General features: G+C 47.5%; 1 protein-coding gene across 9 annotated transcripts in view; it reads right to left on the reverse strand.

The window, feature by feature from the left end:
• Positions 1–23,922, reverse strand: part of Mtss1 (MTSS I-BAR domain containing 1) — a 146,916-nt gene that overhangs the window by 11,583 nt on the left and 111,411 nt on the right. For all 9 annotated transcript variants that reach the window (XM_036207863.1, XM_036207864.1, XM_036207861.1 and 6 more), the window contains 4 exons: positions 21,527–21,601; positions 3,989–4,146; positions 2,153–2,260; positions 941–1,038 (listed from right to left, as the gene is read on the reverse strand). In XM_036207863.1, coding sequence (XP_036063756.1) covers positions 941–1,038; positions 2,153–2,260; positions 3,989–4,146; positions 21,527–21,601 — 439 coding nt within the window. The remainder of the gene's footprint in view (positions 1–940; positions 1,039–2,152; positions 2,261–3,988; positions 4,147–21,526; positions 21,602–23,922) is intronic.

The raw sequence follows: 23,922 nt of genomic DNA on the forward strand, positions 1-23,922 counted from the left end.
CAATGCGGCTGTCCTATGCTAGGGTGACTTGCAATGGGTGACCTGTCAGACTCAGGGGAGCGTGACTGACTAGTCAGCCTGTCAGTCAACTGAATAAGGCTACCCGGAGGAGAAGGAAGGCAGTGTGCAGCTCATTCTACACTAATGAGACGAACCTTGCTGAGCTACTGAAAGCAAAAAACCATTGTCCTGTCTTACGCTAACAAAGAGCCTGTGAAAGGTGACAGGAAATCAAGCAACATCTTTGGGGAAGACATCAGGATACAGCCTCTTGACCAGGACAAGCTCCAGGGTGAAAGGAAACTCAGCAGAGTGCTGGGCGACATCTCACAACAAACCGAGCAGCTAGATCCCTGCTCCTTCCTCTTGGGGCTACCTCACATCCATTTGGCTTTGCAAAGTCAAGTCAAATGCTTGGCAGCAGGTGCAGTCCCGCACCCAGGCAGGAAGTGATGGCTGAGGACGCTTCTACCGTTCAAGAACAAAATAAACATTTCCCAAGCGGGCCAAGAGCGGCTGCCTCGTGAAACTACCCAACAGTCCCCAGGACTATTCCAAATGATTCTGTATTTCCATGAGTGACAGTGTGACTTGGCATTGGGTGGGGGTGGTGGGTGGGGTGCAGGGGACAAACAAAAACTGCACGGACTTTAAGACTGCAGAAATGGGGTGAAACATGGCCAGAAGCCATTGTGGCTTTTGTCTCAGCTCTCGCTGGGTCAACTTCTTAAAAAAAAAAAAAGAAAAAGTCAACTTTGGGCTTGCTGACAGAACACTTGGGGGGAGGTGGGGAACAGATCCACAGTCTAAAAAATGAGAACATTCCTCACCTTACTTACACCCTGATCCAAATGGGCCCCTTTTGGAGAAAAGGCCTGGTTCTTGATCCTACTCACCAAGATGTCATGGAAAGCATGGGGAGACCCGGGGCTTCACTCACCTGCAGACACTTGACTTTCTGGACATGGTCGTGCTGGGAGAAGAGGGTGGCGTCTGATACGACCAACTGTAATCAGAACCTTTCAAGTCCAAAATCACCTGAAGGGACAGAGCAGCTGGGTGAGGGACAGAGGAGAGGGGCTGCAGCCCCACATCTCCACACACACGGTGAAATGAAAACGCCCCCCTCACGGGGTAGAATTAAAGGAGAAAATGCATGTTGTAACAGAAGAGCCGTGCTCCCTATCCTGCAACGTCACAGTCCTTCTGAGATGAGCAAAACAGGAGAGCTAACGGGGAGGAGTTAGAAGAAGAGGAAAACCGTGAAATACCAGGAGAAAAAGATAATTACGGCGATGGGTTCCCAACTCCTAAAAGCTGTTTTTACCACAGGCTAACATCAGCAGCGCTGCCATCCTGCAGCTCCATTAAGACAATAATGGTTTGGGGGCCGGTGGACCACAGTTCAGCCACTTGATGGCCAATAATCACTTGTCCCTCTTAGGCCAGGGCTAGAACAACCTCACAGACCCAAGAGGAAGCCAATCCCATCACAATCACTTCTGGGTGTCTCCCTTGCGACAAAGAGCTATTGAGTGTCTTGCTCACTTAAGAGGCCCTCCACTAATGTCTACTCACTGAGTCAACGCATACTCTAGTTAATAGAAGAATCCCATAGACAGAGAACCAGAAAGCTTCCGCGTGCGTCCTTCTGAGCCGACTGTGCAAGCAGACACCTGCACGCCCAGGGCTCAAACCAGCATGTGATTCAACTTTTGTTCCCCCAACATGTCTCTTCCCACTTGACCCGGTATTAATGTCACACACATCAAAGGACTAACGCGTTTAAAAATGTGTCATCCTGTCCCCAGATGGGAAAGGCTCCCATGACTAACTTGAGTAGCTCCAGAGAAAACCACAAATCATGACAACAGAATCACTGGATGTCAGGCTCCCAGGATAGTTCATGCCTGCAGAGTGCACGGGCATAGGATCTGGTCATCAGTTCCCTGACTCAAACCTTAGCCTCATCACTTATTAGAGTGGAGGCCTGGGTTAAGTGCCGCCTTCTCTCAGGCCCTCGGCATCTTTCCCTACAAAATAGGTGTTAATAGTGAAGATGAACTAATGTGGTTCACACGAGGGATGTAAACGCAGCAAACCCCGGCCAAGAGCCCTCAATTCCAGCCACCGCCTGGCTCACAGTTCCTACCTGCTCGCTGGAGGAGGGCAGTTTGTGAGGGTCCATGGTCAGGCTCTTGAGGTCCTCCGAGATGGTCTGAAGGTGGGTAATTTCCCCCAACATGGAGATCTCTTCCTCCTAGAGGAGGCAATTTTGTGCATATCATCATGTTCTTTCCCACACTGTCTTCCTCCAAGCACTTTCGTCTGGGTCACTGCATGACCTTCTCAACCTTTCATGAAAGGCATCTGAGACAGGGATCTAAGCTGCAGGTGACATGTGCACCTTCTTTTTGGAAAGAGAAAAGGAAAAGGCAGCCAGAGTGACCTGTGTTCTGGGGACAGTGGAGGGCCAAAGAGCATCCTCACGCTTCCAGGTCTACTGAGTCCGATGGTCTGTCCATGTGTTTCCAGGGGCTCCTTCCATGGGCTCAGGGAGCCCTTAATGACTGACATGCTTTAGGGACATTTGGGTCCAGGTCTTTAAGACAGTACAAGTGTTAAACAGCACTACCTGTCCCCCTTTCTTGTCCTCTGCCCCATCTCAGTAAATAACTGGCAAATGGAATGAAGCAAGGTCTACAACCATTTCCCGAGTGCCAGCAGGAACTGTGGGCCCAAGTACAGATCAGGGGACACCTCAAATCTCAGCATTCTGCTAGGGTGGACAGAGGCATACCGTCGTCTTCAGGCAGCCCCAAGATGGGCTCCTGCAAACTCAGCGGCAGTACCCACATAGTCCACATGATTTAAAGTGAGAACTCACTGGTAGCGGTGGTGGTGCACACCTTTAATCCCAGCACTTGGGAGGCAGAGGCAGGAGGATCTCTGTGAGTTCGAGGCCAGCCTAGTCTACAGAATGAGTTTGGGTGTGTGTGTGTGTGTGTGTGTGCGCGCGCGCGCGCTGTGGATATTGCTCTGTGTAAATAAAGTTCTGATTGGCCAGTGACCAGGCAGGAAGTATAGGCGGGACAAGAGAGAAGAGAATTCTGGGAAGTAGAAGGTTGGAGGGAGACACCGCCAGCCGCCGCCATGAAAAGCAACATGTAAAGACACTGGTAAGCCACAAGCCATGTGGCAAAGTATAGACTAACAGAAATGGGTTAATTTAAGATAGAAGAAGCAGATAACAAGAAGCCTGCCACGGCCATACAGTTTCTAAACAATGTAAGTTTCTGTGTGCTTTCTTGGTTGGGTCTGAGCGACTGTGGGACTGGCGGGTAAGAGAGATTTGTCCTGACTGGGCCAGGCAGGAAAACTCTAACTACAGGGGGGAAGGGGACAGATCAACTAAGGTGCTTGCTGGTGCTTGAGGCAGATGCATGGGCCCCAGGCTTAGAGTTTTAGATACAGTGAGTCTAGAGTGGGTCACAGAATTTTCCTATCTACTTGACAGGTGCTGCTGCTGAGCTGGAACTCCACTTTAAGAATCTTTAAACAGGCCTTCTTTTTCGTTTTTGTGAGATGGGGGAGAGGCAGGAAGGAGTGTTAAGACCAAGACTCACTCTGTAGCTCTAGGTAGCCTAGAACTTACTCTATAACCCAGACTGGTCTGAAATTCAGGCTCCTCTGGCATCAGCCTCCAAAGTGCTGGGAACACAGGCTCATGCCACCTCGCCCAGATATGTCAGACCTCAACTCAGTAGAAGTAGGACATGTGTTGCTAAGAACTGTGACTGAGGAGTTCTTAGCAACATGGACATCAGCACCTTGATGGGAATCTCTGGTGTGAGGACACGACTCCACCATTGTGACTCCTGACAGCAGTAGGTGGCCAATGACACGCTGGCAGGTACATAAGCCAAGAAGGAGAGGCCGTGCCTCCACATGACACAGTTCAAGCCTTCTCCAGGCTTCCATCACTTACAATCACTGGCCGCAGCATGGAGATGAAAGCGCAGAACCGACCACGCTCTTCGATCAGCGCTTTGCGCACGGCCTGCTTTTCTGTTTCTTCCAAGAGCAGATACTTATCATTGACGTCCTGGAGAGCGCTGTCCAGCTGAGGCTGGATGTCACCTCTCCCTGGGAACAAAACAGAGCCACCAGGTCAGCTCGCTGAAACGCCAGCTTCTAGAAGAAAAAATCCCCTTCTCTGAAGTCCTTGTTAGAGGTGAAGGCACCCCTCTTCCAGGACTTAAAAACATTACTTGTTCGTGGTTCCCATAAGACTGAAAATGGTTGCTTTTCTAGGAGCATCTACTTCCCATTTCTAACGTTTGCAGGGCATGTTTATCTGGCTTATCTGTGACGAGCGAGGAGCATCTCCTGGGATGACTTCCTGGCGTGCATCTCTGCCTTGTGCAACCCTGCAGAGCCCGGTGCCAGCAAACCCTCGGGACCCACAGCAACAGCATTCTGGTCTTTAGAGCCTCTGAAAGGGGCTAGGGATGGGAGCTAGGTGGGAGGCCAGGGGTGTTTCCAAAAATGGACACAAGCTGTCTCTGTCAGGTCCACCCCAATCAAAAAGCCTGTTTGGGCAGAAGTTTCAGTCCCTAAAGACAAAGGCAGGTTCTTCAGCTCCTGGCCCTGGGGCCTAGGAATCCTTGTCCAACTCCCTAGTCTACAGCTCCCATGTCTTTCCGGCAGAAGGAGCCTGGCAGCCAGACTTCTCCAGTTAGGTCTTTGCTGGTGACAACATGGAGGACGAAGCTCTACCGAGGAGAGCCAATATTATTTACTTATCTGGCCACACCACCAGACCCTAGTTACCCAGACAACCTTTTACAGTTTCAGACAGAGTATTAAGCAATTAAACAACTCTGGAACCAGAACAGCTGTCCGTATAAATAAAGTTTGACTAGAACACGGCCGCACCCATCATTGACATGCCGTCTGCAGCTTCTCTAGCTGCCCATGTGGCCCAGAGACCACAAATACTTGGCCTTTTGCAGAAGTCACCTGCTGCCCTAGTAGGTAAATGTGAGCAGACAGTATTAAATCCAGAGGAGCCACCACTGTAGCTCTGCCCTGCTGATGGGGACACCGGGGTCACGTGCAAAAAACCAGCTCTCACGCTTCTGTGCTGGACTTTCGGCAAACGGGCTTTATCCACACCCAAAAGCCAGAGAAAGAATTTCTAAACTCCTACAGGGCAAAGTTTTAGCCTTTCCCTGATATCCCTCAGGATAGCTACGTGTGTATACAGCAAGTGCCCCATAAGTACTCATTTCATAATTTTAAACACAGAATGGGAAGACACTTTAGGAGTTATCCTAACTGGTTGTGTTGAAGAGGAGGCCAAAGCTTAGAAGTCAAAGGATTCATCAAGGCAGAGAGATCAGGGACAGAGCCCACACAGCCTCACTCCCCAGCACTCAGCCTATCCTCTCTGTCCACTCTTTCAGGTTGAACGACAAGTTCATTGGCCATGTAGGCAACTGCTGGACCAATTACCAAACCTGCCCCCTTACAAGCAACACGTGAAACAGTACATGGGACGCATCACACATCATCTGATTCAAAGACAGACAAAGTCAGGGAAGAATGCCCCAGCTATAGGGTGAGAAAGCTAAACAGAACTTATTAAAACTCTAGATGTTTAAAGTCCTAGAGAAAAGTAACAATATTTTAGTAAGGAAGAGTCATTTGTACAGAAGTCCTAAATTAGTGCATAATGGGAAAATCATATGCAATCAAAGTCCACTCTTAAAAATGCTTTGGATGGGTTTAGTAAGCTCAGTACACACAATTTTGTACATAAATGACCCTCACTAGCTCAAGAAAGTACATAACATAAGGAATATATAATACATAGTATCTAAGAACGTTAAGTAGCTATTATCCAACAGTTACCGTATGTATGAAACCTGCTTTGTGGGAAATTTCCAACATTCTTGGGAACCTACTCACCTAGCCTTCCACTTAAGTCATTCCCTATCCCTCCAGATAATCCTCTATCACATCTTTAATTTCTTCATCCAGCACAACAGGGCAACAGCCACACATATGACCCGTCTACCTGCACTTACTGGTTTTGAGTATACTTAGCAGACAGAAAACAGTGAAGCCATGTTCCCATTCTCTCCTGAGATGTTGCAGCTGCAAGTACTCCCTCTCACAGAGGCCAACCTGCTGTGGCCTGACTCAAGGAGGAAAAAAGCAGGAACCATCAGTGCTGCGACAGCTACGGTTTTCTCGGTTCCTGGTGAAAGGCCGACAGGTGCAAACAAACCCATGCATGCTGAGTATGCTCATCAAACAACTCAATGACAGCCAAGCTCTGGAGCTTGTGAACGCCTGTTCGCTCACTCTAGGCTGTGGGGCAACATGGCTCAGCACAGGGAGGGTGGAGGCCCTTCCTTAGTGGCTCAGTCTCTTCTAAGCTGTCTTAATAGCAAAACATTGACCAGACTAGATGTTCTTAACTTGGTGGGGGAGGAGGGGGTTAGAGGAGGAGCTGGAGCATACTGGGAGCGCGAGCAGATCTCTGTGGGTTGATTTGTTTTTGTTTTGGGAGACAGGGGCTTCTCTGTGTGGTCTTGGCTGTCCTAGAACTTGCTCTGTAGACCAGGCTGGCCTTAAACTCACAACGATCCACATGCCTTAGCCTCCTGAGTGCTGGGATTAAAGGTGTGGGCCACCATGCGCCCTTTATGATGTTGTTATTGTGATTTTTGACCAAATATACTTTGATATATTTTGATTACAGGAAAAATTCTATTTTTAGTTTTTTGTTGTTGTTGTTGTTGTAGTTGTTTGGGGTTTCTCTGTAGCTTTGGAGCCTGTCCTGGACTAGCTTTGTAGACCAGGCTGGCCCGGAACTCACAGAGATCCACCTGCCTCTGCCTCCCGAGTGCTGGAATGATTTATTTATTTTAATTGTATGTATCTGAGGATTTTGCTTGTATGTATAGATGTGTACCATACACATGCAGTACCCATTTCTGACAGAAGAGGGCTTCAGAACCCCTGGAACTGGAGTTATTGTTGCTATGAGCTGCTTGTGGGTGTTGGGAACTGAACCCAGGCTTTCTGCTGACTTACCTCTCAAGATTCTGCAGAAGAAAAACTTTAAAATGACAGATTAGGGCTGGGGAGATGTCTCAGTGATTAAAGTGCTTGTCACATAAGTAAGAAGATCAGAGTTCAAATCCCCAATAAGTTACTTCCATGCTGGGTGGCCTAGCAGCCTACCTCTAGTTCCAGCCTCAGAAGGTAGAGACAGGATCCTGAGCAAGCTCTTCAGTAAACTAACTGTAGAGACTAGATCTAGGCTTGAATAAGGGGCCTTACTTCAAAAAATAGCAGAAGAGCAATCAGAAAGACTCCCAATGACAACCTTGAGCCTCTCCACACACACGTACATATATGCTCACGCACACACACGAAGAGCATGTCTATAATTCTAAAGGAAGATTGCATCTTGACTTCCTGTCACAAGTTGTAATGCATGTATCCAGTTGTCATTAGTAACAGTTCCAGCTGTGAAGGTGTGAGCCTGTAATCCGAGCCCTCAGATGGCTAAAGTGGGAGGCTCTGAAGTTTAAGACCTCCTCTCAGAGAAAATAATGAAAATAAAGAACAATAGGCTTTAAAAATAATGTATCTACCTAGGAAAGCAAAATAAGTGTATGATCAAATTTGGTAAATACATATCTAAATTACTCTACAATTACAGTGAAGTTGTTTTAAATATGTATTATAATTAAAGGACTTTAAAATTACAGCATTCTAAAGTAAGTACATGCTGTAAAGACTGCTCTAATTATGGTTATAGTGGGAACATTTCTATTTAGGATATATCAGACCAAAACACAATGATTATTTTTAAAATTCTCTAACACATCATATAATTATATTTATTTCATAATTATACATGGTATCTTAAACATTAATATATAATATATGTTATATAATAAGCACACATATATAATATATGTGCATAAAATAATTGCTGAAGGAATTGTTTCAAGTCCCAGTTGGAGGTACTGACTTTAAGTTGTCTGATTTTAGGTGTGCTGATTTGAGCACACCTGTCTCTTGGTGTCCCAGGGGATTGGCTGCAGCATCCCCCCTTACATGTTTAAGTCTCTAAGGCTATAATATATATGACTCACAGCCTCCCATAACCTTCAAACCATCTCTAGATTACATCTCATACCTGATACGAAGTCCATGTTGTATCAACAGTTACTATATTAGGAACTAGTGACAAGAAAAGTCTGCAGATGTACAATATAGATGCAAATCTTCAGAACATTTCCACTGTGTGCTGACCCGAAATCTGCAGGTACAGGAGGTTGATGTGCAAAAGCCATCATTTCCCTCCACGTGCCCTGGTAAGGGTCCACACTGCCACCTCAAGCACATGCAGTAAGGGTGGATTTTCTTTTTAAGATTTATTTTCATTTTATATGTATGAGTGTTTTGTCCACGTGCATGTCTGTGCACCATTTGCATGCAGTGCCTACAGAGGCCAGAAGGGGACATCGGAACTCCTGGAACTGGAGTCAGAGAAGGCTATGAGCCACCACGGGGCTTGAACCGGAGTCCTCTGGAAGAGGAGCCCGTGCTCTTAACTGCCAAGTCATCTCTCCAGCCCCGAGGCACTGACCGTTCTTGCTCCCACACAAACTCCATCTTCTTGTCCCACACCTCTGCTCCCTTCACCCTGGCTGGGGCACCACCATCTCTGTCCTGAACCATGCAAGAGCTTCTAAAGTATCTCTCCAGTCATACTTGAGCCAGCCTGCCCAGAACAGCCTGAGCTGCTTTCCACAGGCAAATAATATCCTCTTTCTCAGCAGCTCCCACTGTTCTCAAGAAAAGCACAACATCCGAAGTCCGAGATCCTTAACAAAGCCTGCTCCCTGTAGGACTCACAGCGTGGCTCACGTCCACTCACAAGCTTGGCCTTCTCAGGCCACTCCTTCCTTTTCCCAGGCCTGGGCCCTGTTCATCTTCCTGTGTGCATTTCCTCTTCCCCGCCTGTTCGTCATCATCCTGTGCTCCTAGTTAGTTCTCCAGTCTTCAGGCGGCTCTGCCCCCGACCAGGATTCTCCTCCTTGGTCTCAGAAGTTCTTTTTTCTTGTCCTCCACCATGGGGCTCTCCTTCAGATTCCCTGTCTTACTTCCCTGATTTATTAACTCAAGCTCAGTCTATCCTGCTGGTGGGAGAACTGGTAAAAATTGCATGGTTTTGCCAATGCCGTCTGTAGCTTCTCAGTTAGCACACTTCTGGAAGTCAAGTACTCCAATCTCTCCAAAGGAATGAGATACCGAAATAATGTCACTGAGTGCGGACTCGACCATCATGTCCTAAACGGCCTCCTAAGAGCCAGCAAATTCTAGGACCAAGAAGCAGCTAACATGGAGAGCTTGGATGCCTTTCCAGACAAAAATCCCGAGCAAAGAACTACATTTGGCCTTTTCTGTAAAATGTAAGTCACCCGTAGCCTCCAGACGACACCCCCCCAACAACTCCTCTGGATTCAGGTCTTGATTCTACTCATGCTGAGGAATCCTGAACACCAGTCAGGAGGCCCTTGAGAGTCCCCAGTGAGAAGTCATTACTTTCTGCAGAAAATGCTCCTGAGTCGCCACACTACAATAAATGGGAAGGCACACTGCGGGCCACAGAAGGGAGCAGTTCGCACTGGGACTGGGACCCACAGGAGAGTACACAAGGCGTTCTGGAATGAAATCCCTGCAGGACCTACACTCTTCTGCCCTTCTTCACAAAAACGCTCAAGGCAGGAATTAGTAGCTTTTCCATGGGGAAACTGGAACAAAGTGGTCTGCACAGGAGCACCATTACCAGAATTACTAAGGGACGCAGCTAGACTCTAACCCAGGGCCTTCTCAGTCAGAACCCACACCCACTGTGCTTCCCCATCACAGCTCCGGGTGATGACATCCAGAGCTCAACATCCTTCACCTAAGCAGCTGGATCAAAAAGCCAGGTGATTACCTGGGACCACCCATCCCCCACCCTGCAGCCCACAAGGTTCAAGGGAAGCTCAGAGTTACAAGGGACCTTGAAAGAACAACCCCAGGCCAAATCAGCTGCCGGATGCTAGTGAAATGGCCAAAGGCCTTTCTTCTTCCTGAGACACACACTGAAGAAGCCACCAGAGTCCCACAAAATACCTTCCATCTGCCTGACACACATAAATGCTCCACTTGGTCCTAATGCCTACCCTCCCACGTTTCCACCCCTCACAAATCAGCATGTGGCTTACAACCAACAATGGCGAATGACAGTCCTTTCTCTCTCTTTTTCAGAGGTCCAGGAAAATACTGACTGGTACATCTATCTAACAACAGGTAGCATCTTACAGCCAATGAAATATGGGATATAAACACTGGCACATGGGATACATCTGATGGAATGGAGGATACAAATACTGAAGCGGACGTTCAAGATGACACTGAAAATTCCCCTTGCCTCTCAAAAGAGACCCGTCCTTACCATCCCACACAAATCATCATCTCTCAATGCTTATGGCAGGTTTGATGATTACCAAAAGACATGCCTAAAAATAATAAGGAATGCTACATATGTAGCCCACAGAGAATGTGTTCTGTCCATGGCCTTCTATCTAATAAAGCATCAACAAAACAGTCGGGTCTCTCCCTGTGTCTTCATGTTTTTCATTCAGAAGGTCCTGGGTCATCTAAGACTAATAGTTACTTTTCTCTTTTTAACCTGTATGTGTGTCATCGGGAGCCAACTGGCCAGCCACCTTAGCTCCTGATCCATCCACCCCACCTCCCAAGTGCTGTAAGCTAAGTGGGCATGACCATGCCCTCTTCCAGAAGGACACTGCCAGGCATCAGCCATCGTGGTTGATACCTCCCAGACACCCATTAGGTATAAATGAACGTACGGCAATGCACACCAAGCCCAGCTTCCAGCCAGATTGCCGCTGTTCCCTCCCCACTGCCTCATCCTTCTGGAAGGAACACTTACTGGCCATCCACCCATCCATCCCTTTGTAGTTTACCCTCCAGCGTTTTCTACGACTGCCTCCTCCTTGAAGCCCAGACAATTCCTTCTCTGTACTCACACAGAACACTTCCTCCATAGCAAGCTGGACCACGGATACCAGTTTGTAAGATGGTACAATGCTGTGGTTTCTTCGAAAATGACACACATACTCAACCTGGTATTCGTCCCAGTTCTCAGCACAGAGCTTCACTAACCCTTGGCGTCTCCTCAATGACTGGTGATGCAATGGGTTGTGGGAAAAGGGGCCTCAACAGCTCAGACTGAGGGGGCTGATTGCCAGAAAAAATAGCCACTTCATTAGAAGGTTGGAGCACTCAGCTCCAACCAACCCCTGACCTCAGGAAAGGAGGGGCTAGAGAATGACTTCAGCCAACAATGCTCAATCCTGCCTATATACATACCCAAGCTTCTCCAAAACCTCCACAAAACACGAGGGGACCCTCTTACCATGTCAATGTACTAATAAGCTGGGAGAAACCACCAAAGCTTTGTGGCCACCCATGCTGCGCCCCTGCCCCCCTGTCAATCACTTCACCAAGGCTGTTCATTTGTCTCTCCGTGGTAAACTGCCCCAATTGTAAGCATTTCTCTGTGAGGAAAGTGCTTGCTCTGTCAGCATGAGGACTTGTGTTGGGAATGATGGCACACACCTGAAACCTCAGCGCTGGGGGGGGGGGGGAGGGGAGGGACAGAGACAGGTGAATCCCTGGAACTGGCTGGGAAGTCAATCCAGCTGAAACAAGTTCAGTGAGAGACTGTCTCCAAAAAGTAAGTGGAGCATGATAGGAAAAGAGCCTGGCATTGACCTGTGACAGGTGCACACACCAGCAAGAGCATCTGCGCGCGCGTGCGCACACACACATACACATACACACACACACACACACACACACACACACACACACACACACACATCCCTCATGTGTGGAATTAGGGAATTAATAATCCATGCAGAATTAATTAATTATGGCTCCATACAGTAAACACACATTCCTGGCCCCTGAATGCAGCTACCAGAAAGTAGGGTACAAAGAACTTCTACAACAGTCTCCCAGAATCACAGGTAGCACTCAAGGGACCGTGTTATGGTAATACTGCAGGGATAGGGACATCACAGCTCTGAGCTCCAGGAGGTTGAGTCTGGCTTGTCTCTCCCTAGGGGCTCAGCTGTTCAGTACATCCCACAGCACCCCGGCCTCTGAGGACAGCACATGTCATCTGACACGCTCCTGGCCTATGCTTTCACTTTGCATTTCTGCATCAGAATGAAGGCACCAGGTCAGGTCTACAGGAAAGGCTAAGATCCATCCCTAAGTGGCTCCTCCATCCCCCCTCTAGGAAGTAGGCTCCCAGCATCATCGTTCCCCAAAAAATCACTGGTGGACTCCACACTTCCATCCAGTTGTGACCACTGAGGCACAGCTAGCCATCCTGAGAGTATGGTTTCAGGGTCACTCTGGGCATGACACCTGTTCACAGGTGTGCAGGAGAAATGGTCATGTGGATGCATGCCTGTGCTGGGTGTAGAGGGGTAGGCCTCACTGCTGGCCTCGGGAAGAGGTCAGCGGGCACGCGTCTTCTTTCCAGGAGAGGAAAGATGACACCGGATGGCACGCAGTCCAGTCTGCAGTCTGACAGGAAATGAAGTCCAGAGAGGGAGCTAGGCTAGAGGCAAGTCAATTAGGGAGGCAGAAGCCATGAAGCCATCAGGAGCCATTGATACTCTTCTTGTTTTTTATGTGTAACAGCTCCCGCTGTCCTGCAACTTGCTTCATAGTCCAGGCTGGCCTCGAACTCACAGAGATCCACCTGCTTCTGCCTCCCGAGTGCTGGGATTAACGGCGTGCACCACCACTACCTGGCTGCCACTGCTGTTCTTATCTATATGCGGAGAACTCTGGTTAGGGCTACAGCTTGCCTCAAAGTTACCCTTGAGGTACGACACAGCTGCACCCCCACTCAGGACACCCCTCTGAGACATGTCTACCCTGCACCAGTGTCCCAAGGTCCTAACTACATGGTCACAGCCTTGTCTGCATCAATTTGGTTCCCTGTGCCTAAAAATGCCTCTCTTGCTCCCTTCCCCTCTGGCCCATTATATCTTTTGCTTACGTTATCACAGCATTGAGCACATCACCAGCTCAAACGCTGCCTTGAGGGACAAACTTACTTGTAATGAGGCATCAATCCCCTCCAATGGGAAGGTTCCTACAGCAGTGCATAATTATGTAGGGACCTGAGGTTCAAGACAGTCAGCCAGTCGGTCAGTCAGAGTATGTCTGTCTGTCTGTCTGTCTGTCTATCTCTCTCTCTCTCTCTCTCTCTCTCTCTCACACTCACACACACATACACACACACACACACACACACACACCCCTCAAGCCAACCCTCCTATGAGCTCCATATATACATTTGGATCGTAAGTATAGAAAACGTGTGTGTCCCTCTGTTGTGGTTCCCAATTTTGCATGTCTAGGTATTTTGATGGGTGTGAGAATGTGTGTGTTTCTGCATCTGTTTCTTGTGCGTTTTCTTTGGCTGTTTTGTTTGTTGTTTGTCCTAAAACGTGTCTGTTTTCACTTTATTTTATTTTTAGATGCCTGGTTGTTTTTTTAATGAGGGAGAGAGAAAGAAAGGAATTTGCAGCCAGGCGGTGGTGGCACCACGCTCTTAAGCCCAGGACTCAGGAGGCAGAGGCAGGTGGATCTCTATTCTCTATGAGTTCAAGGTCAGCCTGGTCTACAAAGTGAGATCCAGGACAGCCAGGACTTTTATACAGAGAAACTTTGTCTCAAAAAACAAAAGGTGGGGGTGGGGGTCAATTTTCAATAAAAAAACAAAACAAAACTGAAGCTGTTGGGTTTTTCCCCTTTGTTTACTGAGCAGTGGAAAAGAGTTAGGGGACACAGCTAGGGCTTAGTGTATGCTAAGCAAATGCTCTACCACTGAGCAACACTGACAAACCCCAAGAACTTCCAATTATCATAAAACTGCTAAAATGGAAGATATTTTTACCTTCCAGCGTGCCTTAAAACTCATCTGGTCTTTCCTTTTCTCTGTACCCACAGTCACTGTGACTGATACACAGAGCTCCCATTTGCCCTAGGGACCTGCCTGTACCAGACAGGGAACTAACAAGGGTTGCAGAGCTACCCCTCCAAATGAGCCGAATCTTGTCTGTGATTTCTTCATTCCAAACTTACCTCTTATCAATTCAAACAAAATGTTGCTTACCCCATATACTGATTACAACAGGCTGTAAAGCTTAGAAAACTAGATGATCCAGCTGGGCGCTGGTGGCGCACGCCTTTAATTCCAGCACTCAGGAGGCAGAGGCAGAGGGATCTCCGGGAACTCGAGGCCAGCCTGGTCTACAGAGTGAGTTCCAGGACAGCCAGGACTACACAGAGAAACCCTGTCTTAAAACAAAAACAAAAAGAAAACTTGATCGTCAATCAAGAGAGCCATGTGTTATGATTCGGTTTATACAAATGTCCAGAAGAGGTGAACACAGAATGAAAGCAGGTGATGGTCGTCAGGAACTAGAAAGCTGGAGGTGCTGAGGGGTGAGAAGGGAAAGGCATGAGTGTCTGTGGGAATGGTAAAACTATCCTGAACTTAGACAGTGGGGTTGGCCACACAGCACTGTGTATACATAAATGCCACTGAGAGATATTTTTATTGTAATAAGCAAAAATATGGCTGTCTCATACTTTGCTCCTCTCCAAAGGTTAACTAAAAATCTGTTTATCATCTGTTTTCATAGTCACAATACTGACACCAGGAAGAGATTGTCCTTTTTAAACTAACCCAACTGCACCACAAAATGACCAAGAGGTGGGACCCTGTCCCCACCAAGAGCTGGCCATCCAAGCCCTACCTGTCAAAGGAGATTGTTAGAATTCCTAGCCACTCCCCTAGCTACGTGACTGCCGAGTTGGCTGGTTAAGATGCTTAGTCATCCCAGGACCTTACCATGTGCTGCATGATCATGTAATGTGCATGTGTGGAGTAGCTATGTAAGTCCATATGCGCATGTGCGCGTGGGGGGGGGGGGTCTATAAAAGTGGGTTCCACATATTCCTCTCCTCTCTTCCTGAACAATCTCTCCATAGGCCTAAGCACACCCTTTTTGTTCCTTCTTTTAATAAACTCTTCTAGGGGTTTTGCTGTACCTCGTGGCTTTTCTCACATGGTAAACAGCGCTGCTTAATGAATAACATTGTGCCTCTTGATAAATAACAGACTCATGGAGATGGAGTTTATAAATGACAGAATTCAATGCAAATGCTTCTTGGGAGCTCAGAGAACAGTGGGACACTCCAGAAAGAGAGCCACACAGACACCTCACAGACACTTTCCCAAGATGGAGTGAAACCAATGAGATTCCAAAGCAGTTTAGTATCATGTTCACCCACAGGGAGGTTCACATTTGACCAAGAAAATCACTTAGAAGATCGGATTTAAAGATACAAAGCCTTAGAAAGGAAGCATTTTACAAACTGCCAAAAATAAGAAATACTTCTGTTCTTATTGTGGCATTTCGTGTCACATTTGTTTTGCATATGGAATCAACAAAAATACTCATTATCTACTCAGGTTCATATGCATAGATATAGAAATATATTGACTTCCTATGCAAGGGTGTATTTAAAGAACTTGGTAGGTTCTTTCTTAGAAGAATCTAATACTGACTTATAAAGACCTAATAGCTCATATGGTGCTGACAGTGTCAATGGCCAAGCACTGATTCGAGGAAATGATTGATACACACACACACACACACACACACACCCCACACACACATAATTTCCTTCAAGCTATGAGAAATTAAATGAGGCACAAGTGATTATTCTGAGCCAGCAGGAAACTGTGGATAGCTAGCATAGGTCTGAACAACAGTTAAAAGCTCACAGCAAGGACCACACCGTAACCAGCCACCAGAGATCTGGGATGTAGACTTACCCTGCACATCCACTGGCGGGGGCACACGGTGAGGAAGTGCGGGACACACAATTGACACGGAAAGGAAAACGATAAGGTCAAACTGGTATCTGAGCAGCGCCCGCCTCGCCTTCTGCGCATGGCCAACAGCTGCTGCCTGGCACATTTTCATTCCAGTGATCCACCCACAACCTCCAGAACTACAAGCCCAAGGCCCCTCTCCTGCCTGGCCAGTCCTCCTCGCCTTCCTACTTGGTACTTTCCACAACCAGAGGATAAGGGTTTGTGAACAACAGAGAAAGAATATGCTCAGCAAGAAAACCTTTCGAGTGGGAGAGCTATAGAGTTCTAACATCACAGTAGGGTGATAATGAAAAAAAAATTAAGGAATGTAAATTTTGAATATAATAGTAAACATTCTGACTATGTGGAACTCTGTGCCCCCCACCCACTCCCCATCCTAGAATTCCCAGTATTTATAACCTTGGTTTTGCAGATGCTGGTGGAAAAAAAACCCAAAAACCAAGAATCCGCCTATTAAAGGGCTTATATCAGCTGGGCTGTGGTAGCAAACACCTTTATTGCCAGCACTTGGGAGGCAGAGGCAGGCAGATCTCTACTAATCCGTGGCTGGCCTGATCTATAAAGTGAGTTCCAGGACAGCCACGGACACACCATTTCTGGTTACAGCTGGAAACAAGGAGTCACCATAAGTCAGTCTTTAATTTTACTTTTATTGTTTTGCCATGCTGAAGACTGAATGCAGGGCCTTGTACATAGTAGCCAGCTGCTCCCTTCCTGAGCTACATTCTCAAAATGATTTTTAAATTTAAATTAATATAACATGTGCTGCAGAAAATCTGCAGGCACGTGGGTTTGACTCAGAAACACCCCTACACACACACGCACACACACACACACACACACACACACACACACACACACACACACACGTAATAACATGAAGGTTAATTAATGAGAAGTAAGGATCAGAAACAGATACGCAACTTAAAGCACTCTGTTTCAGATCCTATTACTTCACAGTTGGGATCCCAAAGACTTGAGCAGGAAGTGCATCCAAGTTACCCACTCAGAGGTCAAGACCCCTGGGCCAGCTCCAAAACACATCTCCAGCTTCCTGTGGCCTGGTCTCCTTCAGGTTTTATGAATGCTGGCTCTGCCCTTGAACCAGTGCCTTAGACTGGAACTTCTCTGGTGTGAAGGTCAAGCCACCTTTCTCTGGACCTTGCTCTTGGCTTTGTGGGCACTCGACAAGCCTGCCTTTGAGGAGAAGAAAGCCTGGTACACTTATCCGTAGATGGAGCAGATCCCAAGTCTGTGTAAAATGATGTCACCTAACAGAAGACATACCACTTCAAGTGTTTGCAACAGAAATGTTGAGACACTGTTAGATTATAATCACCAAGCTCTACAGCTCAAAGAGAGCTGAATAAAAAAACATGGTAAACGATTATGTTTGCTGAGTAAGAAGCAAGGGGATACAAGTTGTTTACAAGCCACATCCTGTATCAAGTGTCTGCCGCTGTCAACGACAAGGCTAATGCCAGGCTGATTTGTACAAAGGCATTTGAAATCTCCCAACGGAACATAAGAAGAACTACCGGATCACAGATCAATTTCTGAAAAACATACACTGGAAAGCTGCCTGACGGCATCGGAGAGCAGCCAGAAACGCTGACTGCCTGAGTTAGGCTCAGTTCTATTAGGACGCACAGAATCATGGAGCTGCGGCTTTCACCTACCCCAGCTCACTAACATTTCACAAGCAGCGTCCAGGCACCTGTCACTTGAAGGATGTGAGCCTTCTCAACTCAAGGGGTTTTTATCAGAATGGGAAACTTCAGCTAACCAGAACCCCCACACAACTAGCCTCAGATTTCCTCCCGCCCTTAAACAATGGCTCTTCCGTCCTATTCTCTGCTCAGACACTTGCTAGGAGAGCACCCCTCAGGATCCTGACAGAATCATGACCCTAGATCCTTCTGGAAGGCTGTCTACCCCCAATCATTCAAATGTCTAAAAATATACTTTGGGGGGGGGGTGACAAAGAAATCAAACTTGTGTTTTGATTGTCCTTGAGGAAATCATCCAGAATGCTGCAAGCAGCTGGGCCCACTGGTTCTGAGGACACCTCATCTGGAGAGGAGACCTTGTTAGGGCTTTAAAGGCAGTACTTCAGAACCCCTGATCACAGACAGCCTCCACTCTCTCAGCCTCAGGCCCAAATGCCTCAAGAAACCTCGTAATTTGATGCCAATTATCCCCAAGTCCCAGGGCCAGGCACAATTCATGTTTGGCACAGCCCAGCATCCTGAGTCCTGAATCACCTTTTCTAGCGTGGATGTACAGCTTATTAGTGCCCAGGCAGCCTGCACCAGCACTGGGCAGGTCTAATTGCCACAACTTCCTCTAATGGTCCACTGTGACCAAGTTATCAGGCTTCACTCAGATGTCCAAATTCTGCTAATTGGACAATGCCAGTGACTTTGAGTGGCAGCCGAAAACCCTCTCGGCTCTATGCAGGGCTTAGAGAAAACGGATTCTCTCTACATCCAGGAACTTGAGGCCTCTGAGAAAAGAACTCTGAAAGAGATGAGGGGAACAGCTACCTCTCTCTCCCTTATCCTTTCCATAGGCTCCTGGACCACCTCTCCGAGATCATGACCACTCCTATTTCAGAGCTGCCAAGCTGAAACCAGGTGGATAGTCTGCTCTTTCAGGGTCCTCAGACTGACGGACTACAGGAGTCACAACTGTTTCCTGTAGACCCACTAAAACAATACAGGCTGTAAGTCCTATGACCTGCCAAATGCCAGCTGCCAGGCGCCCTCAGGAGAGAGAATAAGAAGTTGAGACACACATGCCCCACAACACACATCGCAGAGAAACTACAGCAGCCAAGAAGGACAGTGAATCTTGAGTGTCTCAGAAAACGCCATCGCACTCATCTTGAAACGGGTACAGGGTATCTGTGATAACTGAAGGGTGAAGGGGCCCTTTAAAAAAAAAGTCCGAGTTTTATGTAGCCATCACCTCCTCCCACAGCTGTCCCCCACCATCTCACCTGTGGAAATGGGTTTTGTTTTCATTCTAAATAGTCACTGCTTAGTGAGGAAAGAGAAAATTGAGGGTCGGGGGTCTCTCCCTTAAAAAGGCTGCTTTGAACAACCTTTAGCACTCACTATCGCCCATAAGGCGGCCTGCAAAGAAAGACCCATCTTATCAGCTGAGATATAACAAACTAAAAAAAGGAACAAGAATTGCTGCTCTCTCCTTATTCAACAAGAAACAGAGCCAAATGCAGAGTTAAAAGCCCAAGAGGTCAGAGCAGCAGCTAAGAGCTAAGACTAAAACCCTTTCTTAACCCTCGCTGCCGCTGTTGTCCTTCCCCTCAGAAAGAGGCCTACTCCCTGTGTATCTTTTTATTGACTTTCTGTTCTGCCTTCTCATTGGTTGTAAACCCTACCACATGCCCTCGTCACTGCCTATCTATACTGTCCTCTAGGTCTCTATGGTTGGTATTGAGATTAAAGGCGTGTGTCTCCATGCTGGTGGTGTCCTTGAACACACAGAGATCTGCCTGTCATGTGATCGAGATTAAGGGTGTGTGCTACCACTGCCAGACTTCTGTTGTGGCTTGCTGTTAGCTTTGACCCCCAAGTAACTTTATTTATTAAAATACAATTAAAATCACATTTCAGTGCAAATAAAATATCACCATATTTCCCCCTTTCTATTTTAATAAAAAGAAAAAGGGGAAATGTGGTGATATTGTGTTCCCCAAAATATTGTGCACTCTAATAAACTTATCTGGGGGTCAGAGAACAGAACAGCCACAATATTAAACATGGAGGTTAGGCAGTGGTAGCACACGCCTTTAATCCTAGCATTCCAGAGGCAGAGATCTGCCTGGATCCCTGTGAGTTCAAGGCCACACTGGAAACAGCCAAGCATGGTGACTCACACCTTTAATCCCAAAAAGTGATGGCAGAAAGCAGGATGGTATATAAGGCGTGTAGAAGAGGAACCTTGAGTCTGTTAAGCTTTTAGGCTTTTGAGCAGCAGTTCAGCTGAGATTCATTCTGGATGAGGACTCAGAGGCTTCCAGTCTGAGGAAACAGGACCAGCTGAGGAACTGGCAAGGTGAGGTAGCTGTGGCTTGCTCTGCTTCTCTGATCTTCCAGCATTCACCCCAATACCTGGCTCAGGTTTGTTTTTATTAATAAGACCTGTTAAGATTCCTGCTACATCCTCCTCCTCCAGAATTTCCCATATTGTCAGACTCTGGGAAATGTTACCAAATGCCTGCAATGTAGATACTGCTAGACCTTTTCTCTTCAAACTCTGTCTGATCTGGAGAGGCAAAGATGGCTCCTGGATGTGACAATTCTTTGGGTTGTCACAAGGAACTAGGGACAGGGGTGGGAAGAGACAGCTCACATCTGCCTGGCTTCCCTTGGTGGTGAACCCTTGCACTCCGCCCTCACAAACACGTTATAAATCCCCTAGAGAGCAGAGCCTAAGTGTCGAGGGTCCACTGCAGCCACTGCTCATGTACTTGGAAGACTCAAGAGAGGATGCCAGAGATGATGGGCTGTGAAAGAGGAGGTGGACACCATCATTTCTGTAATAATTCCTACAGGACGTGTGCATAATGGCTCCCATGCACTATCTCAGGGCCTCCAAGAACTTGATTATAAAGCACAGAGGGCAAGGAACTGCCCTATTTTGAAGACTGAGGCAGGGGTATGACAAAGACTATCCAGCAAGGGCTTCACACTCATCCATGTCCTGCACTTTAAGAACTTCAATGCATGGACTGAAGAGATGGCTCAGCAGTTAAGAACGCTGGCTGCTCTTCCAGAGGATCCGGGTTCAATTCCCAGCATCCACATGGCAGCTCTCAATTGTCTGCAACTTCAGCTCCAGGGGATCTTACGCCCTCTTCTGGTCTCCACGGGTAACACACACACACACACACACACACACACACACACACACACACACACACACAGTGTGCAGATGTACAAGGCAAAGCACCAATATGCATAAAATAATAAAGTAGTTTTTAAAAAAGAATGTTAGCCCAGGTAGGTGGAGCTTGCTCCTACCCCTTCTCCAGGCCACCCTAACTCTCTAAGGAAGCCTATGCATCACACGGCCTCTGGTTCAGACACCAGCACACTTGGATCACTCAGTCTCTGGTTCAGACACACCAGCACACTGCACACTCTGATCACATAGTCTCTGGTTCACACACCAGCACACTCTGATCACATGGCCTCTGGTTCACACACCAGCACACTGCACACTCTGATCACAGGGCCTCTGGTTCACACACCAGCACACTGCACACTCTGATCACAGGGCCTCTGGTTCACACACCAGCACACTGCACACTCTGATCACAGGGCCTCTGGTTCTGACACACCAGCACACTTTCACTTATGCTCCAAGTCACACTACTGTTGCAGACTTCTCCATTACCTTTCTTTGCCTTCTTCTGCAGTTTCAGGGTGTCAGAAGACTTCTTCTTTATCTCTTGGCGAGCTTTCTTATATTCTAAGAGGAAGCAGAACATTGAAGAATGTTACCACTCTGCTCAATCTTTATCCCTGAAAGCTTAATCTCAGACATACAGTAAACAGCTATCTCCAATACACAGTGATAAAAATCACTGTGACATTTCACCACAAAGGAGCTGTTTACATGAAAAACCATGAAGTGCACTACAGTCCTTCCTTGTCCTGCCCACACCAAGAGAAGATGTCATTGGGGACTGCTTTAATTTAAAAAAAAAAAAATCACAGTATGTCTGTTAGAATTCAGGGAAGATCAGCCCTTGGGATCCTGAGATGCATTTGCTGAAGGCATAACAAGCCACGGTCAGAACGCTTTTCCTCCAGCCCAGTTCTGTCCTGCTCACTCTCACATTCAAGCACAGACGCATGGGGTTGGGGAGATGGCTTGGTGGAGAAAGTGCTTTGCCACGGAAGCATGAGGACCCGAGTTTTGATCCTCAGCACCCACAGAAAGAGTAAAACGCCAGGTATGACTATGAGCACCTGTAACCCAGGGCAGCAGGGAAGGAAACAGAAAGGTCCCTGGAGCTCAGTGACCGCCAGCCCAGCTGAAATGGCAAGTTCCGTTACAGTCAAAAGAACCTTGCTCCGATCATAAATGGAGAGCTATTGACATTGAGCTCCGACCTCCAGGATGCTTGGCCTCCACATGTGCATCCATGGGTACTCACCCCTACAGGTGTAACACATGCGTGAACACACATAATACAACACACACGCACAAGTATTCCTGCAATTCCTCTTGGTGGAGGAGGAAGCCCATGGGGGTGGGGTCCTACTTTTGGCGGCGTTCTCCTCTTGTCTGAGTTTCTCCACCTTCCCTGCCTCTCTGAATGGCTTTCTATCTTGCTCACCCCCACTGCCCCACACTCACTGCAAGGAGACAGGACCTCTTCAAACGGCACCTTGCTTTCTAATTCCTCAACAAACTTGTGCTCACCTACACCACCCCAGACCTCTGGCTTCCTTGTGCCCCAGCCTGCACCCTGCCTGTAACGACCCCAAGGGCAGTGACGGTGCCCTGGGCTCTTCTGCACACCCTGAGATGCTGGGGGCCGGGAGCACACATGGCCACCAAAAGTGACGTGAAAGAAGTACTTTCTCACTGGGCCTGGCAAGGTTGGCACTCCGAACCCCTGTGGCCTGTCCAGACAGAGGTCACCACAGCAGACATGCAGAGACTGACAAGGGCCTAAATCTGAAGAGACTCAGGCTGTCTCCGTTTCACTGGGAATATTAGGAAAGAAGGAACTGATGGGTGTTTCTGTGCATGCACTGGGGATGGGCAAAGGGGGAATGTCGAGTGCCAATCAAAGGACTTTGCCTGACTGCACAGGCCAAGAGAGCTCTTTGCTACTTTCTCTCCGTGATGGGGCTCAGAAAAATCGTGTGTTGACAAGCTTTACACATCAGTCTTCATGTCTCTGTCATAGTTAGCTCTGCTGTGGATTCACGGAGTTCTATTTTCTTTTCTCCTAATGAAACGATGGCTGGACACATGTGAACAACCCAGGACTCGTGGGAAAATAAATCCTACAAATTTGCCCACCTCCTTGATAGTACATGAAAAGCTGAAGATTTAAGTACTGTTTCAAACATAGGAGCTAGATCCCAGAAACATCACCAGGGCGTGAAACTTTAAGGAGAGACACAGATTCAAGGTGCCATTTTTCCCTAGTGAAGGTAAAATATAATTTAAAAAAAAATGGGAATGGGGGCTGGTGATATGGTTCAGCAAATAAAAGTATTAGCTGCTCTTCCAAAGGACCTGGGTTGAATTCCCAGCACCTACATGGCGGTTCACCACTGTCTGTAACTCCTCAGTGCACACAAGCCTTCATTATTTTACAACATTCTTTTATCAAAATGCTTCACTAAAGGTCACTGTTTAGTAACATGGCTTCTAGTGAAAAGGAACACATGACCACTAGAGAGAGCCGATGATCAACTTTAGAGGAACACTCCCCAAAAGAAAAAGAAAGAAAGAAAGAAAAAGAGATGAATTCACTTATCCCGTGACGCCAGTGCACGCACAGACATGGAACACGGAAATTCAATCACTCTGGGTGCCTGAACATAAAGAACGGATGATCTGGATGGATGCAAAGCTCCCAGTGGTTACAGACATCATCAGGGCATGTGGAATAGTCTTCACTGTCCAGCCTCCAGGAAGCACAGTCAACCATCCCTAAGACCAGAAAATGGCCCGTCTCAGGGGCCACCTTACATGGTGCACCCACACGGCACAGGCTGTCTGCACTATCCTCCACTGTGCTTAGCGTTGTCAAAGGGCCCTTCGTT

This window comes from Onychomys torridus, chromosome 16 (genome assembly GCF_903995425.1).
Source record: "Onychomys torridus chromosome 16, mOncTor1.1, whole genome shotgun sequence".
NCBI lineage: Eukaryota > Metazoa > Chordata > Mammalia > Rodentia > Cricetidae > Onychomys > Onychomys torridus.